The sequence below is a fragment of the Nicotiana sylvestris genome, chromosome 3 (genome assembly GCF_000393655.2).
Source record: "Nicotiana sylvestris chromosome 3, ASM39365v2, whole genome shotgun sequence".
NCBI lineage: Eukaryota > Viridiplantae > Streptophyta > Magnoliopsida > Solanales > Solanaceae > Nicotiana > Nicotiana sylvestris.
Window position 1 is genome coordinate 182,487,537 of NC_091059.1, and position 22,897 is coordinate 182,510,433.

General features: G+C 38.1%; 1 protein-coding gene across 1 annotated transcript; it reads right to left on the minus strand.

Annotated features, from left to right (window-relative positions):
- Positions 1-1,174: 1,174 nt before the first annotated feature.
- On the minus strand, positions 1,175-1,945 carry LOC104237520 (NAC domain-containing protein 2-like). The gene has a single exon (XM_009791684.2). It carries the CDS (start codon positions 1,943-1,945, stop codon positions 1,175-1,177), a length of 771 nt encoding a protein of 256 aa, XP_009789986.1.
- Positions 1,946-22,897: the final 20,952 nt, after the last annotated feature.

Consider the following 22,897-nt stretch of genomic DNA (forward strand, 5'->3'; position numbering starts at 1 on the left):
TGTTTTGGAACAAAGCCATCGATCTTACCTATAATCAACAACAACAACAATACTTCCAAAATAGAAGTCTCTTGCCATTTGCAGACCAACACCAATTTCTTATAGATGGAAGATCAATTTGGAACCAACTACTCAACCAATAAACTTCACATGTTTACACACCATGATTAGACAAATGAAAGACAATTCCAATCAGCAGATAAGTTTCATAAATGAGCTGAAACCATTAGTCGAAACTTCTGTATAGGAAGACAAAAAATAAAAGTGCTCTAAGTCCTCATGAAATTCTACAAACACATGGTCAAATGAAAAGAAACCAAACTACTTCCTCTGAACTTTGATCAACAGATGTAGCTTACTAAATGCAACATTCAAAAAAGCTTACATGATACACACTTATAACACCTATGTATCAAAATGATAATGCAATGTCAATTTAAGTTTGATTATGTTGGTTGAATTGCACTAAAATAAATCTATATAAATCGTACCTTTCGACAAGCACAAATCCCTCTCAAACAGTTCCTCCACAACACCAACAGTGGAATGCTTGCTAATTCTAGAAAATTTGCCTACTCCAGTAAGAACGTGACAAAAAAATCCATATATGTGGGATACTAGATTGTACATGTAAATTAAATCAGAAGGCGTGTAGCTTGATGGATGAAATCCTTTACAACATGTAAGCTAACTAAGAGAGATTCATCGCGATCTCGCGAGCAATGATGTAGAAAGAACTGCATAGTACTTATAAGGGGTTGTTAGGTGTTCAAAAAAAATTAAAACGACTGCAGTAAAATGTGTTGTGTGTATGTGTAAAAGTAAGATAATGTTTTCTCACTCAAAGCGCGCAGATACATTTCCTATCTTTCCTAATGAGTTTCGCAATCAAAACAACAAAAGATAATTATTTTCAGTGAAACGAACAAGATACACTAGAATAATATAGGTAAAATCATGCCAAAATTATTATTAAATGATACTCCATATACATGAATACAAGTAAAATCTTCTGGCAAGCTTTTCTTAAGAAGTTTGTTCCGATGAGACACTAAGCTCTACTTTTCTATAAGTTCCATTGAGCAAACTTCATTCAATAAAAGTTGTAAACTGATTGCTGCTCTCTCCTTCCCTGCGTTCTGGTTCCACCATTCATTATTCAAGATTGTGAAGATCAACAGCAAATTATATCACCAAAATCGTCAATATCTAGGAGCACTTCATCAGCCCAATTGATCTCTTCTTGGTAGTTGGAGCAGTCATTAGTATAGCTGCTATTGTTATGTTCGTTCATCTTTTGAGCCTCGTCCATAACTTGATGTTTAGCTGCTTCACAAATTGTTATTGGTTGTACTGTAGTGCAGTAATCTTTATCACGTCCATGCAACATAGCTCCGATCACGTTGGCAACATCTTGTTCCTCCATATTTACCCCATGATTTTTCTCTGATCTTGTATTCTTCTTGATTCGGCACACTACAATATCCTCTTTAGGAATGTTGTTTTCTCTGAAGAAATCATCCCCGACGAAATATTCTTTCATCAGCCAAATTTTATTGTTCTCTCCTTCTTTTGTACTACTTTGAAACTTGAAACTTCTTCTAAACCCAACCACAGTTCCCTTACCATTCTTGATAGAATCAATACCTGTTTGGCCTTTCCATGTCCCGTTGGCGCAAGTTCGACGAACCCTTGTATGTTCGCTCTTCGGCTTCTTTAACCGTGTCAAAAAATAGTGAACCTTCTCTTCGGGATGATCAGAATTAGCTCCAAATATCTTCCATGGTGGTTGGTCTCCATAGATATCGGCAAGTTGGAAATTAGGGCATTCACTCGGCAAAGGCTCGCCCTTTAGGAACCTTTTAAGAAAGTTGATCAACTCTGCTTCAGTTGGGTGAAACCGAACACCCATGATACGCCGGCGTGCCGCTGCTACTGTCGACATGGTATATATGGTCGTCTTTTTTTCTTGCTTATAGAGAAAACACAAGAATGAGACAATAGTAATTGCCGCAAACAAGAAATAAAACTACTGATACGTTCTCTCAAGTAAGAAGACAAAGAACTATGAAAGGAAACCCTAAACGAATGGTGGAAGCTTATTGATGTGAAGGATTTAATGGACTATTTATAGATATCTGATCAGGTTAATTCCAACAACGATAATTAAGAAACAAATTTTTAGGAGAGAAAAAAGTGTTGACTTCTGCGGAAGGTTAACGCTTTGGTTTCCTCTTTTCCGTTTTCAAGGTTTTTTAATTTTTTACTTTAGGTAATAAACTGCAATTTGGTCTAATAGGAAATTTCTAATTAACAGTTCTTGGGAGGGTGGTACTTGAGACCCAAGTTACTTTCTTTCCTTATATTGCCATTCTTATTTCCAAAGATACTAGTTACCTTCTCTCTTTTTTCAGTTGGATACTAGTTACTTTCTTTTATTCATTTACATCTTGTTTACTTTTTCTAACTCCATTCATCGGATAAGAAATTTCTAATTAAGAATCTATCTATATTTATATTTATATATATATTAAAGGAGTAAAGTTTGGCTTGTTATTTAGCCAAGTGACGAGTTATTAACAAGCCAAGTGGCAATCTATTAACAAGCCACTTGAAAACCTTATTAAAATTATAACTAGTATTAGTACCCGTGCGATGCGCGGACACAAATCATGTCAAATTGTGATGTAGGTTGTTTGAATCATGTGCGAATAACCTTAAAATATAAACCTCTGAAATAAAAATTATATAACATTAGATATTAATTATGCAGAATACATAGGCAGCCCCTAAACTTGGCAATATTTTTCATTTGAACACTTAAACTAGTAATAATACCTATTGAATACTTAGGGGTCGTTTGGTATGGGGTGTAAGAAGGTATAGAGGTGATATACAAATTTAATATCACCTTAATATTCTGTTTGGTTAGCAAATTAGGTATAAGTTATTCCGGTGTTAATTTTAACTTAATTGTAACACCGGGATAACTTATATTTTATAGAGGGTGCGGTAATTAGCACCGGTATAACTTATACCTTCTTCTTAGAAATGATGCAATTGTCATTTTTAATACAACATACCAAACAATGGACAAAAAACAATCTTAGCACAACTAATCCCAAAATAACTTATCCCAATATAACTTATACCGGTATAACTTATACCGGCATAAGCCGTATTCAAACCAAACGACCCCTTAGAGTGAATATAAATTGTGTCAATTAGACACAAATTTGGCAGCTCCAAACAAACAAAATGCGTGCAAATCACTTGCTTGTGACGTGGCACATAAGACCAATGAAAAGAGAACACGTAGTAGAATACAAAAAAATACGAAAAGCAAAAAAAAAAAAAAAATGTTGACGGAAAATCAGATCCCTTCTTCTCTCTTAAACCCATTCTTCCCCCATTTTTCAGTAACCTCTATACTTTTCTGTAATTTTTGTATTGACAACATTGATTTGAAATATGAGTATACCAGTAATACAAATTCAAGCATGAAAAAGAGATTATTAATTCATCAGTATTTTGTAAATAGAATTGTTCACCATCGGGACCTTATAGAAAGAAGAAAAAGGAAAATTCAAAGCTCAAATTTTCAGAGAGAACCCATCTCGTTCTTCGTGCTATTATTATTATTATTGTTATATTTTTAAAGTTAATAATACTGATGTTTTGGATTGAACTAATGGATATTATTTTATGTGGTGGTGGGTAATTTGAGACTGTATGATGATTTTTGTAAGCAGATTCCATGGAAGTGCAGATAAAAGTGGAGACTGAAAAGCGATGAAAGTAAAAGAGTGGACAGATTTGGGCTTGGGGTTCGTCGTGGTGGCGATGAGGTAGAGTATGGCAGGAGTTGAGGTGGAGAATAGTAGAGGAAGATGAATGTAATTATGTGGTGCCCTCTTTCTATTGAATATTTAAGTGATTTTTAACTAAAAAATATAGTGTATTCTTGTTTACCTCAAAAATATGAGTAACAATTAAATTTGATTTGTGGTTTTAAAGATATATGATTTAGTTCAATACCAATTAATAATCAAGAAATATGAAGTAGAAATTAAAGAAACAAGTGAATCAAACCAATGTTACTCAACAGCAGTGACCTCGAGGTGGGCTTAGAATAATAAGAACAATTGAGTAAGAAAAGTAAAGTAAGAACAGTGGAGCTAAAGGATAATTCTGATGAACAGTATGCAAAAAGTAAAGAGTATATTCTTTGCTCAATGATTAGATGATGTTACAAATGATTGGGATCCCCTTTATATAACAAGGAACCCTAAATAAGGTATATTTCTATTTATAGTAAGGAATATTCTTGGTACAGCTGTCTAACTGCCTAGTACGGAATAATACAATCCTATTTCGGTATTTGCGCTGCAATCTTGGGGACGTGACAAGAATCTAGCCCATTCTATTACAAGTCCATAACGGTACTATTTCGGGGTCAAGCATACTTCGACCTCGGTATGTATCATGCTCTGTCTTCGAACTCGGTTCGGTCCTTCGAGCTCAAATTCGACCTTGTCTGAACTCGGGCTCAAGACGAACCCTCGAGCCTATTGATCGGAGGCATACGATTTCGACCGTATATAAGTATGTAAATTTTTTGGAAATTGAAATTGAATGTAGAGCTGGTTGCACAGTGGTAACTCTTAAGCAGTGACTATGGTGGAAATAAAAAGGAGGAAGAAAGAGATTGGAATTATTTTTGGAAAAAAGCAAAAGATAATGACTCTCACGCGCCTCAACAGTAGGGTGTTATATACACTATGACATGTCAGCAATTTGTGTCTAATTGACATAATTTATCTTCACTTTAAGTATTCAATAAGTACTATTACTAGTTTAAGTGCTCAAGTGAAAAATATTGCCAAGTTTAGGGGACGCGTATGTATTCTACCTTTTTTTATTTGTAGTAGCCTAACCTCTTAATTTTAGTACTTGCATTTCATTTCGCTGTCAATATTAAAGAATACTAAACATGTCGTGTTGTGATCCGTCTGGTTTGAGCACATTTGTAACTACCCGACCGGTCGTTTTGAGCTTTTGCACTTCGCTCGCCAGTTCTTGGGTATGACTAGCCCTGTGTGATATATTATGACTTATGTAAATCATCGAATTTGGTTTTCAGGGTAATCAGAATGAATTTGGAAGAACAATTCTCAGATTGAAGCTTAAAATTTGAAGACTTGATAGTACATGATCTCAGATTGAAATTTTTATGATTTGGTTAGCTCCGTTAGGTGATTTGGGACTTAGGAGCATGATCAGAATGTATTTTGGATGTCCATGGAAGGTTTATGCTTGAATTGGCGAAATTGGAATTTTGGCATTTTTCGGTTGATAGGTGAGATTTTGATATAGGGGTCGGAATGGAATTTCGGAAGTTGAAGTAGGTCCGTTGTATTATTTGTGATGTGTGTGCAAAATTTTAGGTCATTCAGACGAGGTTTGATAGACGTTTTGATCGAATTCAGAGTTTAGAAGTTTTTGGAATTCTTAGGCTTGAATCCAATGATAATTTGGTGTCTTGATGTTGTTTTGAGCGTTCCAAAGGTTGGAACAAGTTTGAATGATGTTATGGGATATGTTGGCATGTTTGGTTGAGGTCCCGAGGGCCTTGGATGAGTTTCGGGTGGTTAAACGGACCAATTGCTTGTTTGAGAAATTGTAGATTTGGCTTCAGTTCTGTTGCAGACTTTTGTTCTCTGCGATCGCGTAGAAGGGTTCGCGATCGCGTAGGTCTATTGAGGGAAGTTGGGAAATTTGTCTTATGCGATCGCCAATTTGGGTCTGCGATTGCGAAGGTTTGTGGAGTTGGCTATTGCGACCGCGTGGTTAAGGTCGCGATTGCGAAGAAGGATTTGGGGTAGTCGTGAGATGAAGGAATTTCTCTACGCGATCGCGTAGTGAGGGTCGCATTCACGATGTTTGCTGAGTTTGTTGTCCGCAATCGAGTGTGTGTTTTCCGCAATCGCATAAGGTAAGCTGGGGGGGCAGTCCTTTTTATGATTCGCGATCGCAAGGCAATTTCCGCGATCGCGATGAAGGAAATAACTAGCAGAATGTTTAAGTTCAAAATCGAGGGTTTAAGTCCAATATCACAAAAACCATTGGAGAGCTCGGGAAAAGGTGAAATTTGAGGAGATTTTCGGTGGAGCTATTGAGGTAAATATTCTTCAGTCATATTTGGTTTAATTCCATGACTTAGTCTTGAATTTCATCATTTAATTTGAGAAATTAGAGTGGAAATTGGGGAAAAATGGAAGAAAAGTTTGAGAATTCTTTTGGGGATTTGAATGAGCATTTGATGTCCGATTTTGATGTTCTTTATATGTATGAACTCGTGAGAGAATAAAGATTTTATAGTGTGATTTTTATCGGATTCCGAGACATTGACCCGGGGGTCGAGTTTGGCCAATTTCAAGATTTTTGATGTGAATTGGTTACTTTCGAGTGGACTTTGTTCCTTTAGCATATTTTGAGGGTATAAATCTGTATTTGGTTAGATTTGGAGCATTTGGAGACCGAGTCGAGAGTCAAGGGCATTGCAGGCTAGAGTTTGGATTGAATAGAGGTAAGTAATGATTGTAAATGTCTATTCTGAGGGTATGAAACCCCGAACTTCACATCGTTATGCTACTTTGAGGTGACACACACACACTAGATGACGAACGTGGGGTCGTGCACCATTTAGGATTGTAACTTAGTCCGTCCCGTATGGCTTTTTAACTGCATATTTGATTGAAAACTGTTTGCTATCATTGTGTTTTAGAAAGTATTATCCTGTTTTGGGCTGAATGGCATATTTGAGCCTCGTGCCAATTGTTTTGGACCCTTAGGGGATTTTTACTACTATTTCTCACTGTTTTGACTTCACAGTTGTACTCAGTCATGCTGTATTATACTATTTTCATAACTCATCCCTATTTACTCTATTTTGACATCTTAAATGATATTTTGGGCTGAGCATCATATTTTACTGTGCTCGAGTGTCTTTGAGAGATTTCTGACTGAGTGAGGCCAAGGGCCGGTGTTGTGAGGATATTATGGGATCGGGCTGCGTGCCGCAACAGTGTGGTACTAATTTATGATTATAAGGCCAAGAGTCTGATTTGTTATGCCACGAGGTGACTTGATATGAGGCCGAGGGCCTGTTTGATTATGCCACGAGATGGCTTGTTATTGCGCTTGGGCCGTAAGGGCCCCTCCCGGAGTCTGTATACCCCCAGTGAGCGTGGGTACCCAGTGTGAGATGTGATATAGTCCGAAGGGCTGATGTTGTTCTATGTTATTTCCCGATGGGTGGTTCTTGATTTATGTTATGCCCAATGGGTTGATTACGAGTGATTGTGAGGTAGCCCGAGGGGCTGGTTCTGTTGATATTATGCTCGAGGGGCGGTTTATAGTACATGTTTTGCTCGAGGGGCTGTTTACGTTTCTATCATGTTTACTCACTGTTTTATCACTCGTTTGAAATTATTGAAAATTGTTTTAAAGGGTTTTACCGAAACTGAGCATGATTTATGAAGTAAATGATTTCTGTACTGTGTTGGAAATATCCTGCATTTGTTGTAGCGTTTTGACGTGGCTTACGTGTTTTCTTACTGCTCAGCTTTCATTTACTTTTATTACTTACTGAGTTGGCATACTCACATTACTCCCTACACCTTGTGTGGAGATTTAGGAAATTCTGAACCCGGTAGTGGATATTGATTGCTCAGTGGCAGAGTCATCAGAGTTAGCAAGGTAGCTGCCCGACGTTCGTAACACTGCTTTTCTCCCTCTTATCTTCCTTACATTGTATTTAGGATATTTTTAGACTCTTAGTTGTATTCAGACCTTAGTAGATGCTCATGACTTGTGACACCCCGATATCGGGCTTGTGTATTTATTCCGCATTGTTCATTTAGACCTTCATTCTGAAATATTTGATTAATTAAAGACTTAAAAATGACTTTTATTGATTAATGGTTAATTCGGGAGTTATGTAAGTTGACCGAGTTTCACGATAGGCACCATCACGATCGAGTCGGTTTTAGGTTTGTGACAAGTTGGTATCAGAGCCTAGGTTACATAGGTCTTGTGAGTCATGAGCAGGTTTAGTAAAGTCTTGTGGATCGGTACAGAGACGTCTGTACTTATCCTCGGGAGGCTGCAGAACCATTAGGAAAAATTTCACATACTTGAATTCTTATCATACATCCTTGATTCAGCTTGGAATGTAACTCTTTGAATTCCTTCCGCATGTTCGTATGTGCACATGAGCGCTCCGTATCAGATATGCATCAATGGCTTGTGATTTCCTGATCGAGGGGTGAGATATGATCACTGTGTGTTGATGTTGGGCCAGTATGGAGGACTTAAGGTTGGGTTTTTGCCTACAGCTTGAACATTGAGGTGTTGATTGTGTGAGCACGTGCTTTTGGATTTATATGTCCGATAGTGTCCCTATTAGTGGGAGTGATGACTGAGTAACTATGTTATGAGTATGATGTTACTGTGAGATGTGTTCATATGAATTGAACGAGACAAGAAGGGTCTGCTTGGGGGTAGTAAGGACTATCCAGTGCTTGATTTCCATCGTGATTTGATGTATAGCCCGAGTTGTGGGCGTGTTGAAAGACCTTTTCATATTGCCTAGTTAGGAAGTGTTACGCCCCACAATATTACATGAATATTATATCCTGCAGTATTAAGATATAACGATGTTGCACCCTGTAGTATTGTGCGTTGAAATTTGTTGAAAGGTAATCGACATCAGTACAAGGAAAAGAATATTTGGAGGTTATAAGGATTGTAAGTGATGAATAAATTCATAAAGGTCAGAAGGGAAGCAAGTTGAAGAAAATGAATTTTCGTTCAAGTTTGGCATTTTGGGGTAAAATATGGCCCGAACTAAAATACGCAGTATTTATGGACTAGTACCATGCAAGGTACCATATGACCACGGTAGTATAACATATAAAGTATATATAAAATATTTTAGTAATAAATAAAATTTTAAGTAATTTGGGGTAATTTTTAAATTATACGGGTAATAGATTAATTACCGGGTAACGAAATATTATCCGGTTAACTAATAAGTGAATAAAATAATTTATAATTATCTTCAAGTCTACAACGTGGCAGCAACTGGAGAAAGACTTGATAAGTGACTCTTAACTTTACACAATTAAAAGGACACATGGATAATGTCCTAATCCATTCCTGGCAACACGTAGAAAGTGATGATATATTTGTCATTCCTACACTTATCTTCCACTCATCTTCAATTAATATAAAGATTCATTTGGTAAAGAAGTTGTAGAAGAAGGAAAATGAATAGGGATAGACATAGGCACAACATATAGTTCTGTTAGGGTGGTTAAATGATATGAGTTTTAAAATCATACCAAACGACCAAAGCAACAGAACAACACCTATCTAATGTTGCTTTTACTGATATTGAGCGTTTAATTAGTGATGCAGCCAAGAACCAAGTTGCTATGAATCCACACGACACAGTTGTTGATGCTAAACATTTAACCTGTATGTTCAAAGTGACATGAAATTATGGCCTTTCAAAGCTTTATCGGGTATGTTAAGGCTATCCCTTCTTTCTTTTGGCATGATCCCTACGATATGAACGAAACGTGCAAATGCACAAATTCCAAAAGTGACTCTACTCATAAAAGTAATAGAAATATCTATGTTCTTTAATTTCCAGGTGTCATAATATTTTATCATCTGTTTATGGGTCTCAGAAAAGTACGAAAGTTGAAAGGATGTTACTTTGTGATATCGCTCAAGGGGCAAAATGGTCTTATGACATTCTGAATGGTTTTATTGACGTAATTTTCATGCGTTGCATCCACGTGCATTGACCTATAACTAGATGGCGTTATATATGTGTATATATGTATATGGGATATGGGAAAGGTTATGGCGTTATATACGCACCACCACATGATCAGCTGGTATACGATGATGATGTTGCCCACAATGGCTGAAATATGATTCAAACGACGTTATATACGCATATATGGGTATGTATTCAAATGGCATTATATACGCATATATATGTATGTATTCAAATGGCATTATATACGCGTATATATGTATGTATATATATATGTATATGGGATATGGGAAAGGTTATAGCGTTATATACGCACCACCACCTGATCAGCTGGTATACGATGATGATTTTGCCCACAGTGGCCGATATGATATGATGGGATGCCCTCAGAGGCTGATGATGTTATGAAACATATACCTATGCACGACATGACATTCATACGCATATGCATGACGCTGAAAGTAATTTATGATTTACAAAGTTATTCAGACGTACGGGTTGAGTCATGTACTCCATATGTCTTCCATGTCTCCTATGTATTTATTTATGTGCCTTACATACTCGGTACATTATTCGTACTGACGTCCCTTTTGCATGGGGACACTGCGTTTCATGCCCGCAGGTCCTGATAGACAGGTCGAGAGCCTTCCAAGTAGGCTATCAGGTCAGCAGAAGATGTTGGTGCGCTCCATTTGCTTCGGAGCTGCGTATTTGGTTAGTATGGTTTAGACGTGTATTGTTTGGTATGGTGGGACTCTGTCCCGACCTTTATAGCATTTAGGTATTCTTAGAGGCTTGTAGACATATGTCGTGTACGTAAAACATTGTACGGCCTTGTCGGCCTATGTTTCGTGTTTATAAAAGATCAGGTTGGCCTATTAGGCCCGTATATCATGTGTATATGATGATGTAATAAGAAAGATATGTTACGTTGGTACTCGGTTGAGTAAGGTACCGGGTGCCCGTCGCGGCCCACCGGTTTGGGTCGTGACAAAAGTGGTATCAGAGCAGTTCTGTCCTAGGGAGTCTACAAGCCGTGTCTAGTAGAGTCTTGTTTATGGGTGTGTCGTGCACCACACTTTTAAGCAGAAGGCTATAGGGCATTTAATATTGTCACTCTTTCTTCTTACTCTAGATCGTGTGGTAGAGCTCGGTCACAGGAATTCAAATTCCTAACTCCTATTCGTAATAAGATGGTACCCATATCCGGAAAGAAGGTTGGAAAGAGAGATTGTTGTGGAAAAGCTAAGTTAGAGGAATTGGATTTTTGTATGATGCCTACGATAAGTAAATATGAGGTCTTTAGCAGATCATGGGTGTACTGAAATAGGTAAGCTTCCTGATAAGAAGCCTTAAGGCAAGAATGTCTATCCATCTTTATGGTGAATGACCATGAGAGATTAAGAAGATAAGTACAAGTTTCAGCAAGTAAAAGGAGCAAGGTGAAAAAGGGTACGAGGTACCTAGTTAATGAAGGTTAACACCGTTTATAATTAAGGAAGAGGAACATAAGCCTTTTGAGTTATATTTAATAGTAACAGAGGTATATACAATTGGTCGCACCCCTTCCAGATATGTCCTATGGGGATTAACAAAAGTATTATAAGAAGATATGATGGATAAATTGGTTGCGTTAGTTGATATTTTCAAAGGATATTGCAAATATGCTAATAGATCTCCTTATGAGACACCAGATGGTGCACTCTGAAATAGTGCAGCCAAATATGAGTGCTACAAAGACATGCACCATAAGCCTTGAAGGGGTAAATATTACCTTAGTGTTGCCCGTATCCCTAGTAAAGCGAAAACGTTAAGCAACTTGAAGAGCCACTGGATGTAGCAAAAGAAAGCTAAAAGCGAAAGAATGTCATATTGAAGTTTTCACAAGAAAAGGGATATGCAGAAATATTAGCAGAATAATGAGAAAAGGAATAAGAAAGCATTATGAATAAGGTATGATACATTGATGAAAACGGTAGAGTGTTACAGAATTGATAGTCAAATGAAGGAAGAGACTAAAGGTGATGGGCCTTAAGACAATGATAGAGTATAGGCCATAAGGTTATATCCTCATTTCGAGAAATAATTTTGTGACTCCAACTCGACTACCAGAGGGGAGAGTTAATCCCCAGAGTTATAGAAATCAGTATGGACTGGTGAACAAGATGAACTAAATATGAATTAGGGACTGAATGATTGGAAAGCACTCGGAATCATGGGAATTTCAGATTTCGTTCCGGCGGTAATAGAATGGACCACAAAAAAAAGATTCACGATGAATTCAAAGAATAGTCATTTAGGGAGACACTTCCCTAAAGCAAGCAATGTGAGCAAAGTTAAGCTTAAGAGACTGTATGTGCCAGTTACGCTAAGTGTCAACCTCGTGAGTAAGGGAATTTGTCATCCTTGGTATAGAAGAATTGCTGCAAGGCAAGTAAGGATCATTGATGTTGAGAAACAACATTAAATATAAAGATGTAAAACATCTACAGATAGATCCTCGTGGCTTCAGCTTTTAGTACACCCCTAAAGGGGGGAATATGGAGTAATGTGGCATTAAGTCAGAATTAAGTGGTTATAGTAACCAAGGAATGGTAAAGGAAGAATGTGATAAATGAAAGAGGAATGAGATGGCACTTATTCAAATCTTACAGATACACTACGATTCAAGAATATTGTGCAAGCATGACGTCAAGGAGATGAAGTAAAGGTTCCTGCCCGAACTATTATTAATAAATAAAGAGCCTGTGCGAGACGTAAGTTAAGACAAAGGAATAACCCAAGAAAGATTACAAGGAATATTGATATGAGAATGGGCCAACGAGTAGTTAGTAATTGGTCAGGAAGATCCCAATTATGACTAAACAGGAGGTTACAGACGAGTCATCAGACCGTGTGAGATAAACAAAGTAGAACCCAACATGGAGATTTCAGCCTCGAAGAATACCATTAAAATACTTGAAATATATTCAAACAAGAGTCGGGGTAGCTAAAGCTACCGTATGAGTGTTATGGGGATAAAAGAAGGTGCCACTGAGAAGGCAGTCAAAATATCAGTTTAGAAGCAACCATACGAGCACAAGGGCATGGAGGTAAGCAACTACGGATGATTACAGGCAAGTAAGGACATCAAAAAGGTTCGTAATAAGCTCACAACTTTACGAGAGTCAAGGATTCTCCCTAAATACTACAACAAAAGACTAGCTGAGGAGATAAGAAAGAAGGCTTCAACCTAAGCACAACGACCTAAAGAGGAAATGGTCGTGTAATAACAATCTCGTAATAACATTGTAAGCATTCCAAAGGAAAATGGCACTTAACGTGGCTAATGAATGGGAAGTATGAATTCAAAGTAATATTCGAGACCATATGAGTTATATGAAAACTATGGCAAGTGTGGGCACTAAGATAAGCTAAGTATGGATGCAACAAGGAGGCAGAAAGACCAGGAAAAATGATAGCTTACGTTGAAAGAAAGCTAAGACGAATCAAAGGAATTATTTGATCAATGATCCAGAGTTAGTATGTTATGGACACACTCAATATTTTGGAACATTATCCAAGCAGCATATTTATTGACAATCATACAACCATAGAAGACTCTGGTATAAGTTAAAAGAGAGAATTTAGCCCAGGGCATAGACAAAGGATTGAATTATTTGAAGATTCTATCAAGGATATTCGATAATGCCCACGAAAGACTAAAGTAATAACTAATACCGGGAGACACAGGTCAGAAGATATCTTAAGCCTACATAGAGGCTGATCAGAAAGAAGAGGAGACTATAGAGTTACATCGACTAAGCAAAACAGGAGGGACTAAGAGAATTATAGACCTCAGGATCACTCTTAAGTAGCAGAGGTATAAGAAAGATAGTACAATAGCCATATTTTATAATAGCTTTATGAAGAGTACCAGCCTTATAAGAAGTCAGTACGAAGCTCCCACCGGATTGTATAGGCACCAGAGGTGCAAGTATTATAATAGAGGTCCAAGTTATGGGCGTGAATTATACCTACGTGAAAGGGAGGTCATGAAAGTGATAAAAGACACGATGAGAAATTTTAATGTAAGTAAGGTAAAGGTGAACAACGTACGAGATACTCAAATGCAGAAAGTTGTAAATAGTTCATACTTCGGATAGAAGGTTATAAGCATAAGGATTCAATATCTAGGAATGATAGCGACATCGTTAGTGGCATATCTTCCAGCCTATGGTTTCTACGTATCCATAGGTGTAGTTAAAAGAGTATAGAAGATTTAGAAACGAGGTGACGTCTTGCTTGATATTCTAGAATAACATAAGAAAATCTATGGTGCAAGCAAGTTGAAGAAAGGTTGCAAGTAGTATAAATGGATATGTGTAGGTTGCAAGATAAAGTATGGTAGAGCGACAAGTTTTAGGAAGACATGAGTAAGGATAAGAAAAGGCCAGTGAAAAGGTGACGAGAATGGATAAGTCATTGGGATTAAGCCCATAAAAAAACAAGAAGAGCTGATGGTTTCTCTAAGTTATAGAAAGCTCAATATAGCCTGAATGAACTCAAAGGAGTCTAAGACTAGTAGCATTTAGAAAAGATGGAATGCTGCCCTGATAGTAAAATGTGGGTATAATTGTGACAGATAAAGGGTAACGTTTGGACCTTTCAATTGAGTAATGAATTGAAGAGGATTTCATGAATTCTACGGGATTAAAATACCCACGTAAGGTGAATCACATTGGGATTCTATAAAATACGGTTATGGAAGTATAGTATCGTTCCTAAGTGGATCAGTCTAATTACTCCAGGTGTCCCCGATGAGACATAGGCCCTAGCGGAAATGTATTTACGTAAGAAGTTTCAAGTCTTCAAATTGTAGATTGTAGAACAACATTAAGGTGGGTAAAAGTCACAAAGTATGAGATGAGATTAGGCCGTCATTCTAAAGATGAGAAGTAATGAGAAGCATTAAAAGACTTAAATTTATACAGATGGAATAAGCAACGAGAGTAAGCTAGGATTTGGTAACAGACCTCAACAACGATAAATTAAAGTAAGAGTTATGGCAGTAAATTCATACAAATGGCTAAACGAACCAATGTGATGAGATATAGAAATATTCGTGAATTCAACAAAGTATCGAGCAAAGGACTTCAATATACCTATAGACGCCCAGAGAGGCATCCTACTAAGCCTTGTATATGTATACAAAGCATGGCCTAGATATTGACTAAAAGCTAAAAGGAAAAAGGAAAAAAGAATATTATAAGCGCACTTACAAAGCCAGGGTCATACAGGCTGCATGACAGGAGGTAGCAACAGTTGCGAGATTAGAAAGATTTCGACCACAGGTCATGATATGAGCAAAACGACTAAAGGGGGAAAATACCCTAGACTTTGGATTTATTCACAAAACAACTGCTTAAATTGCAAGAAGAGTATTAAGGTATTTAAAAGAGCTATAAGTTACGAAAATGATAAGAGCATCAGTCAACATTCGAGGACGAATGTTTCCAAAGGGGGGAATGATGTTACGCCCCACAATATTATGTGAATATTATATCCCGCAGTATTAAGATATAACGATGTTGCACCCTGTAGTATTGTGCGTTGAAATTTGTTGAAAGGTAATCGACATCAGTACAAGGAAAAGAATATTTGGAGATTATAAGGATTGTAAGTGATGAATAAATTCATAAAGGTTAGAAGGGAAGCAAGTTGAAGAAATGAATTTTCGTTCAAGTTTGGCATTTTGGGGTAAAATATGGCCCGAGCTAAAATACACAGTATTTATGGACTAGTACCATGCAAGGTACCATATGACCACGGTAGTATAACATATAAAGTATATATGAAATATTTTAGTAATAAATAAAATTTTAAGTAATTTGAGGTAATTTTTAAATTATACGGGCAATAGATTAATTACCGGGTAATGAAATATTATCCGGTTAACTAATAAGTGGATAAAATAATTTATAATTATCTTCAAGTCTACAACGTGGCAACAACTGGAGAAAGACTTGATAAGTGACTCTTAACTTTACACAATTAAAAGGACACATGGATAATGTCCTAATCCATTCCTGGCAACACGTAGAAAGTGATGATATATTTGTCATTCCTACACTTATCTTCCACTCATCTTCAATTAATATAAAGATTCATTTGGTAAAGAAGTTGTAGAAGAAGGAAAATGAATAGGGATAGACATAGGCACAACATATAGTTCTGTTGGGGTGGTTAAATGATATGAGTTTTAAAATCATACCAAACGACCAAAGCAACAGAACAACACCTATCTAATGTTGCTTTTACTGATATTGAGCGTTTAATTAGTGATGCAGCCAAGAACCAAGTCGCTATGAATCCACACGACACAGTTGTTGAAGCTAAACGTTTAACCCGTATGTTCAAAGTGACATGAAATTATGGCCTTTCAAAGCTTTATCGGGTATGTTAAGGCTATCCCTTCTTTCTTTTGGCATGATCCCTACGATATGAACGAAACGTGCAAATGCACAAATTCCAAAAGTGACTCTACTCATAGAAGTAATAGAAATATCTATGTTCTTTAATTTCCAGGTGTCATAATATTTTATCATCTGTTTATGGGTCTCAGAAAAATACGAAAGTTGAAAGGATGTTACTTTGTGATATTGCTCAAGGGGCAAAATGGTCTTATGACATTCTGAATGGTTTTATTGACGTACTTTTCATGCGTTGCATCCACGTGCATTGACCCATGACTAGATGGCGTTATATATGCGTATATATGTATATGGGATATGGGAAAAGGTTATGGCGTTATATACGCACCACTACCTGATCAGCTAGTATACGATGATGATGTTGCCCATAGTGGCTGAAATATGATTCAAACGGCGTTATATACGCATATATGGGTATGTATTCAAACGGCGTTATATACGCATATATATGTATGTATTCAAATGACGTTATATACGCATATGTATGTATGTATATATATGTATATGGGATATGGGAAAGGTTATGGAGTTATATACGCACCACCACCTGATCAGCTGGTATACGATGATGATTTTGCCCACAGTGGCCGATATGATATGATGGGATGCCCTCAGAGGCTGATGATGTTATGAAACATATACCTATGCACGACATGACATTCATACGCATATGCATGACGCTGAAAGTAATTTATGATTTACAAAGTTATTCAGACGTACGGGTTGAGTCATGTACTCCATATGTCTTCCATGTCTCCTATGTATTTATTTATGTGCCTTACATACTCGGTACATTATTCGTATTGACGTCCCTTTTGCCTGGGGACACTGCATTTCATGCCCGCAGGTCCTGATAGACAGGTCGAGAGCCTTCCAAGTAGGCTATCAGCTCAGCGGAAGATGTTGGTGCGCTCCATTTGCTTCGGAACTGCGTATTTGGTTAGTATGGTTTAGACGTGTATTGTTTGGTATGCCGGGACTCTGTCCCGACCTTTATAGCATTTAGGTATTCTTAGAGGCTTGTAGACATATGTCATGTACGTAAAATATTGTACGACCTTGTTGGCCTATGTTTCGTGTTTATAAAAGATCAGGTTGGCCTATTAGGCCCGTATGTCATGTGTATTTGATGATGTAATAAGAAAGATACGTTATGTTGGTACTCGGTTGAGTAAGGTACCGGGTGCCCGTCGCGGCCCACCGGTTTGGGTCGTGACATGAAGTGAAGTAGATTTCACGTTGTGATATGAGTTCAGACTTAGGAGGATTAAGTGACTGCGTAATCTTTATGACGGTGGAATGGTATAAAGAGATGTTAATTTGAGGCGGAGCAGGTGGGTTATTTCCTGCGGAGTGTTCTGAAGTTTGTGTGATCCTTATGATGTTGTTGGAAGATCTCCTTTACCAGCGAAATGTATATGCTGCAATTTGAATTTGGGTCGCCTAAGAGAGTGGGCTTGACTTTTACGAGGGTGAACGCGAGATTTGTAGAAGATTTGAAATACTAGATGGTCGGTGTTGCACGAGCTTATGAAGGATTTAGTTTAATTTCCCTATGGTATTATGGTAGTAATAGAGTATATGCATTATAAGTTATTGGGTGTTTTGATCTATGGCTTTGAGCCAAGTGGGGGAGTCTGCTATTGATTAGTTGATTGCACGATTATGTGCTATGTCGGTTCCAGTTTGAGGCATACTGGCGAATCAGTTATGGCTTACGGAGGTTGAGACCGAGGATGGCTCGTAGTAAGGAAATTTCGATAAAGATTATGTTATGACTTATGGGTGTATGAGAATCATGGAATGACTTGAGTTGTTATTGGCAAAGGATGTATGGTGCATATAACGGGAGTTGCTTGGTTTCATTAAGGTGGGGTTACATTTTGCGGTGTCAGAGTGCTAATGAAGCACGGGTCGTCCAGTCCGTTTGATCGGTCTCATTGTGGTTCGAGTAGAGTGGGTGACTTTCGAGAATGGATCTAATGGGTTCAAGATTTTACATGTAATAATTTGAGATTTTCAAGTTGTATAATTGGCTAGAAACTGAGGTTTGCATTGGAGGATGTCAAGACTTGTAGCATTTCTATATCAATTATGGGATTCTATATATCAGTATCAGGAAGGTGAAGGTAATGGCTTCGGATTTGCAGGAAGTCTCTTCGGGTTAGATATTTTGAATGTGGTGCTTAATATTTAAAAGAGTATTCAGCGGCTTATGAGCCTTAGACGGTGTGGTTTTATGCTTAGGTTTCGTGTGGTGAGTATGGGTTGATAAATTTGGTGTTATAGCAAAAAGAAGTATCAAATTCAAGGTAAATTAGAAGGAATTTGGATAGATGAGATAGCTTGGTAGTAGGCCGGATCGGCATGGTAAGGATATGACTAGTTCTTTGGGTACTTACGAGGTAATGAGTTTCTATAGGTGTTTCGCGGCAGTTCTCTTAAGTTTTAGTGACCTGCGTAGCTTGGTTGAGTTATAAGAATTTAGTCGTGACGTGTTAGTTTTGTGCAAATAGAATTCAGAGAGTTCTTGATGGTTTCTACCATGGTTAGAGATGCGTATTTTCTACGAGCATGAGGAGCATGGGATGTGTAGTGATTTTCTTCTAGATGGGATCAATGGAAAGTTCTTGGCTAGTTGAGTACATATTTGCTTGTGGCTCAGATGGGATATGAAGTTCTCATGGTTATCCTAGGATGGTATGGTATATGCGGTATGTTGTGTCGGATTGAGATTTGCGTGTGTAAGGTTACGATTCAGTTCTGAAAGGAAGGTCATAAAATTCTTTGTTAGCACGGGCAACTTCAGATGATTAGGAAAATAATATTACTAATTGGTGTGGCTTGATGAGGGTATACATTTTAGAAAAAGGGCAATGTGATTGAGTTAATGATACTTCATTAGTATTACGACACTCTCTTGTTGGATTGACTGCTGATATTCGAGTTTTCTTGGTGGTACAGAATAATTATAGGAGTACCTCTCGTGGGATGATTGGGTATTAGAGGTGTGTTGTATATTCGAACAATGGAGTTGGGATCGAATATAGTGATTCACGTGCTGTATAGATATGGAGACTGGTAGTTCTCATAAACAGGTTAGGTCGTGGTGTAGACCGCGTATATCGGTCTTGTGTGGTAACTATTGGAGTTTTGGAGACCTGAGTGGATCCTTGTTGCTTAGTATGCTGGATTTTGGTGTGGTATTAGGTATGGGCTGGTTGTTTTCCATGTCGTGCTATTCTGGACTGTTACGCTAAGATGGTAGTGTTGGCTATGCCAAGGATGCCACGGATTGAGTGGCGAGGTTTGACGGATTATGCTATCAGTAGGGAGATTTCATTTTTGATGACCCAACAGATGGCTGGGAAGGGTTGTTTTTCTTATTTCGCATTCGTGATGGATGTCAGTGCGGAGACTCCTACCATTGATTTAGTTCCGATGTTGAGGGACTTTTTCGGATGTGTTTCCTGCTGTCGGGCATGTCGCCGGACATGGTTGTTGATTTCGGTATTGATTTGGTGCCGGGCACCGTATCATATGGCACCAGCGAAGTTAAAGGAGTTGAAGGAGCAGCTTTAGGAACTCCTTGATAAGGGGTTCATTGGTAGGCCAATATGGAGGTGTGTTCTACATCGAGTCGGCTTGGTTGACTGCGAGTTGTATTGTTGGGGGATGTGTGGATTCTATTGTTATTGATCTTATTAGTTATCTGAGTAGATCTATGAGTTACCTTTCTGTGTTGCGAGACATTAGGATTTGTTGGTTATAGGCACATGTGGTGCAGTTTTTATTGGGGTTTCTCAGTGGAATTCGAGTGGAAAGAGTATTGGGTATTGCTCGGTAGAGGACGTATCGGTTGTGTCCTTTCGAGTCTGTATAATGTTATGTCAATTTCTTCACCGTGGTTATGATTATTTGCTTTAGTTCCAGACATCAAATTGCGTGTGGTTGTCGATTTTGAGCATAGTGACTTGAGGTGTTTCATGTGGACCAGTGTTTGGATGAGGTCGTGCATTTGAGTGGAACTATGTGGAGGTATGATCCTGTGGGATAAATTCGTGTGTTCTACAACGTGTGATGGGTTTCTAGCATTGTGTGATGGTGGTACTAGTGAGCTTGCGGTATAGCTCTTATATTCGAGTCATTTGTCATGCTTTGAGTATGTTCGGATTGTTTCTTATTGGTGCGCGGATTGCACGAGTTGTGGCTTCAGATTGTATTGATGTGTCATGTTACCAGAGTAGTTGTGTTGGATTAGATGAGATCGTTGGGGATCTATAATGAATACAAACGGATTCGATTTCAGCATGTTGGAAGGATAATATCGATGTTCGGCTCAGAAATTTGCTAGGGTCCTTGCCAAAGGAGAAATGGTTTCACGAATGGTTGATTTGAGGAATGGTTATGACTTTCTACGTGTTTCATTTATCATTGCTAGTATACGAAAGTGTTGGAATGAGGCTTTATTGGATAAGAGGCTTATTATCGATATTGGGTTGTTTTGAGCAACTACTATGATTAGACGTTATTGCTGCGAATGTTTGAGTTATGTGGTATATCATATATATGCATCTGAGGTTGCAGGTATGGTTTGTTACAGCTTGTTCGGGCTTATTCAGAGTATAAATGTGAGATTCTGGTCTTATGATGATTTTAGAAGTGGAAATGTGGTTCTAAGGTTTATGAGCTAGGTTGGATTATGAAATTTCAGTTACATTGTGTTATCGGACCTATATGAGATAGGGTGACGTGGGATCACCCCCGGGTATGTGCATGATAAGGTTATTCAGCGATTAGTTGGATTTTGGGCATGTTCGAGGACGAACATATGTTTAAGTGGGGGAGGAAGTAGCGACCCGACCGGTCGTTTTGAGCTTTGCACTTCGCTCTCCAGTTCTCGGGCATGACTATCCCCGTGTGATGTATTATGACTTATGTAAATTGTCGGTTTTGGTTTTCAGGGTAAGCATAATGAATTTGGAAGAACAGTTCTCAGATTGAAGCTTAAAATTTAAAAGGTTTGACCAAGTTTTGACTTGTTAGTATATGATCTCAAATTGGAATTTTTATGATTTGGTTAGATCCGTTAGGTGATTTGGGACTTCGGAGTGTGATCGGAATGTATTTTGAAGGTCTGTGGAAGGTTTATGCTTGAATTGATGAAATTGAAATTTTGGGATTTTTCGGTTGATAGCTGAGATTTTGATATAGGGGTCATAATGGAATTCCAGAAGTTGGAGTAGGTTCGCTATGTCATTTGTGATGTGTGCGCAAAATTTCAGGTCATTCGGATGAGGTTTGATAGATTTTTTGATCGAATTCGGAATTTGGAAGCTTTTGGAATTCTTAGGCTTGAATCCAATGATAATTTGGTATTTTGATGTTGTTTTGAGCGTTCCGAAGGTTGGAACAAGTTTGAATGATGATATGGGATATGTTGGCATGTTTGGTTGAGATCTCGAGGGCCTCAGGTGAGTTTCGGGTGGTTAAACAGACCAATTGCATGTTTGAGAAATTGTAGATTTGGCTTCAGTTCTGTTATAGACTTTTGTTCTCTGCGATCGCGTAGAAGGGTCGCGATCGCGTAGGTCTATTGAGAGCAGCTGGGAAATTTGTCTTATGCGATCGACAATTTGGGTCTGCGATCGCGAAGGTCTGTGGAGTTGGCTATCGCGACCGCGTGGCTAAGATCGCGATCACGAAGAAGGATTTGGGGAAGTCGTGAGGTGAAGAATTTCTCTACGCGATCGCGTAGTGAGGGTCGCGTTCGCGATGTTTGCTGAGTTTGTTGTCCACAATCGCGTGTGTGTTTTTTGTGATCGCGTAAGGTATTCTGAGGTGGGGCAGTCCTTTTTGTGCTTCGCGATCGCGATGAAGGAACTAACTGGGCAGAATGTTTAAGTTCAAAATCGAGGGTTTAAGTCCAATATCATAAAAACCATTAGGGAGCTTGGGAGAAGGTGAAATTTGAGGAGATTTTCATTGGAGCTATTAGGGTAAGTGTTCTTCACTCACATTTGGTTTAATTTCATGACTTAGTCTTGAATTCCATTATTTAATTTGAGAAATTAGAGTGGAAATTGGGGAAAACAGAAGAAAAGTTTGAGAATTCTTTTGGGGATTTGAACGAGCATTTGATGTCCGATTTTGATGTTCTTAGTATGTATGAACTCGTGAGAGGATAAGGATTTATTGATGTGATTTTTATCAAATTTTGAGATGTGGGCTCGGGGTCGGGTTTGGCCAACTTCGGGATTTTTGATGTGAATTGGTTATTTTCGAGTGGGCTTTGTTCCCTTAACATATTTTGATTGTATAAATCTGTATTGGGTTAGATTTGGAGCATTTGGAGACTGAGTCGAGAGGCAAGGGCATCACAGGCTAGAGTTTGGACAGGATAGAGGTAAGTAATGATTGTAAATGTCTTTTCTGAGGGTATGAAACCCCGGACTTCACATCGTTGTGCTACTTTGAGGTGATGCAAATGCTAAATGACGAGCGTGGGGTCGTGCACCGTTGAGGATTGTGGCTTAGTCCGTCCTGTATGATTATTTAACCGCGTATTTGA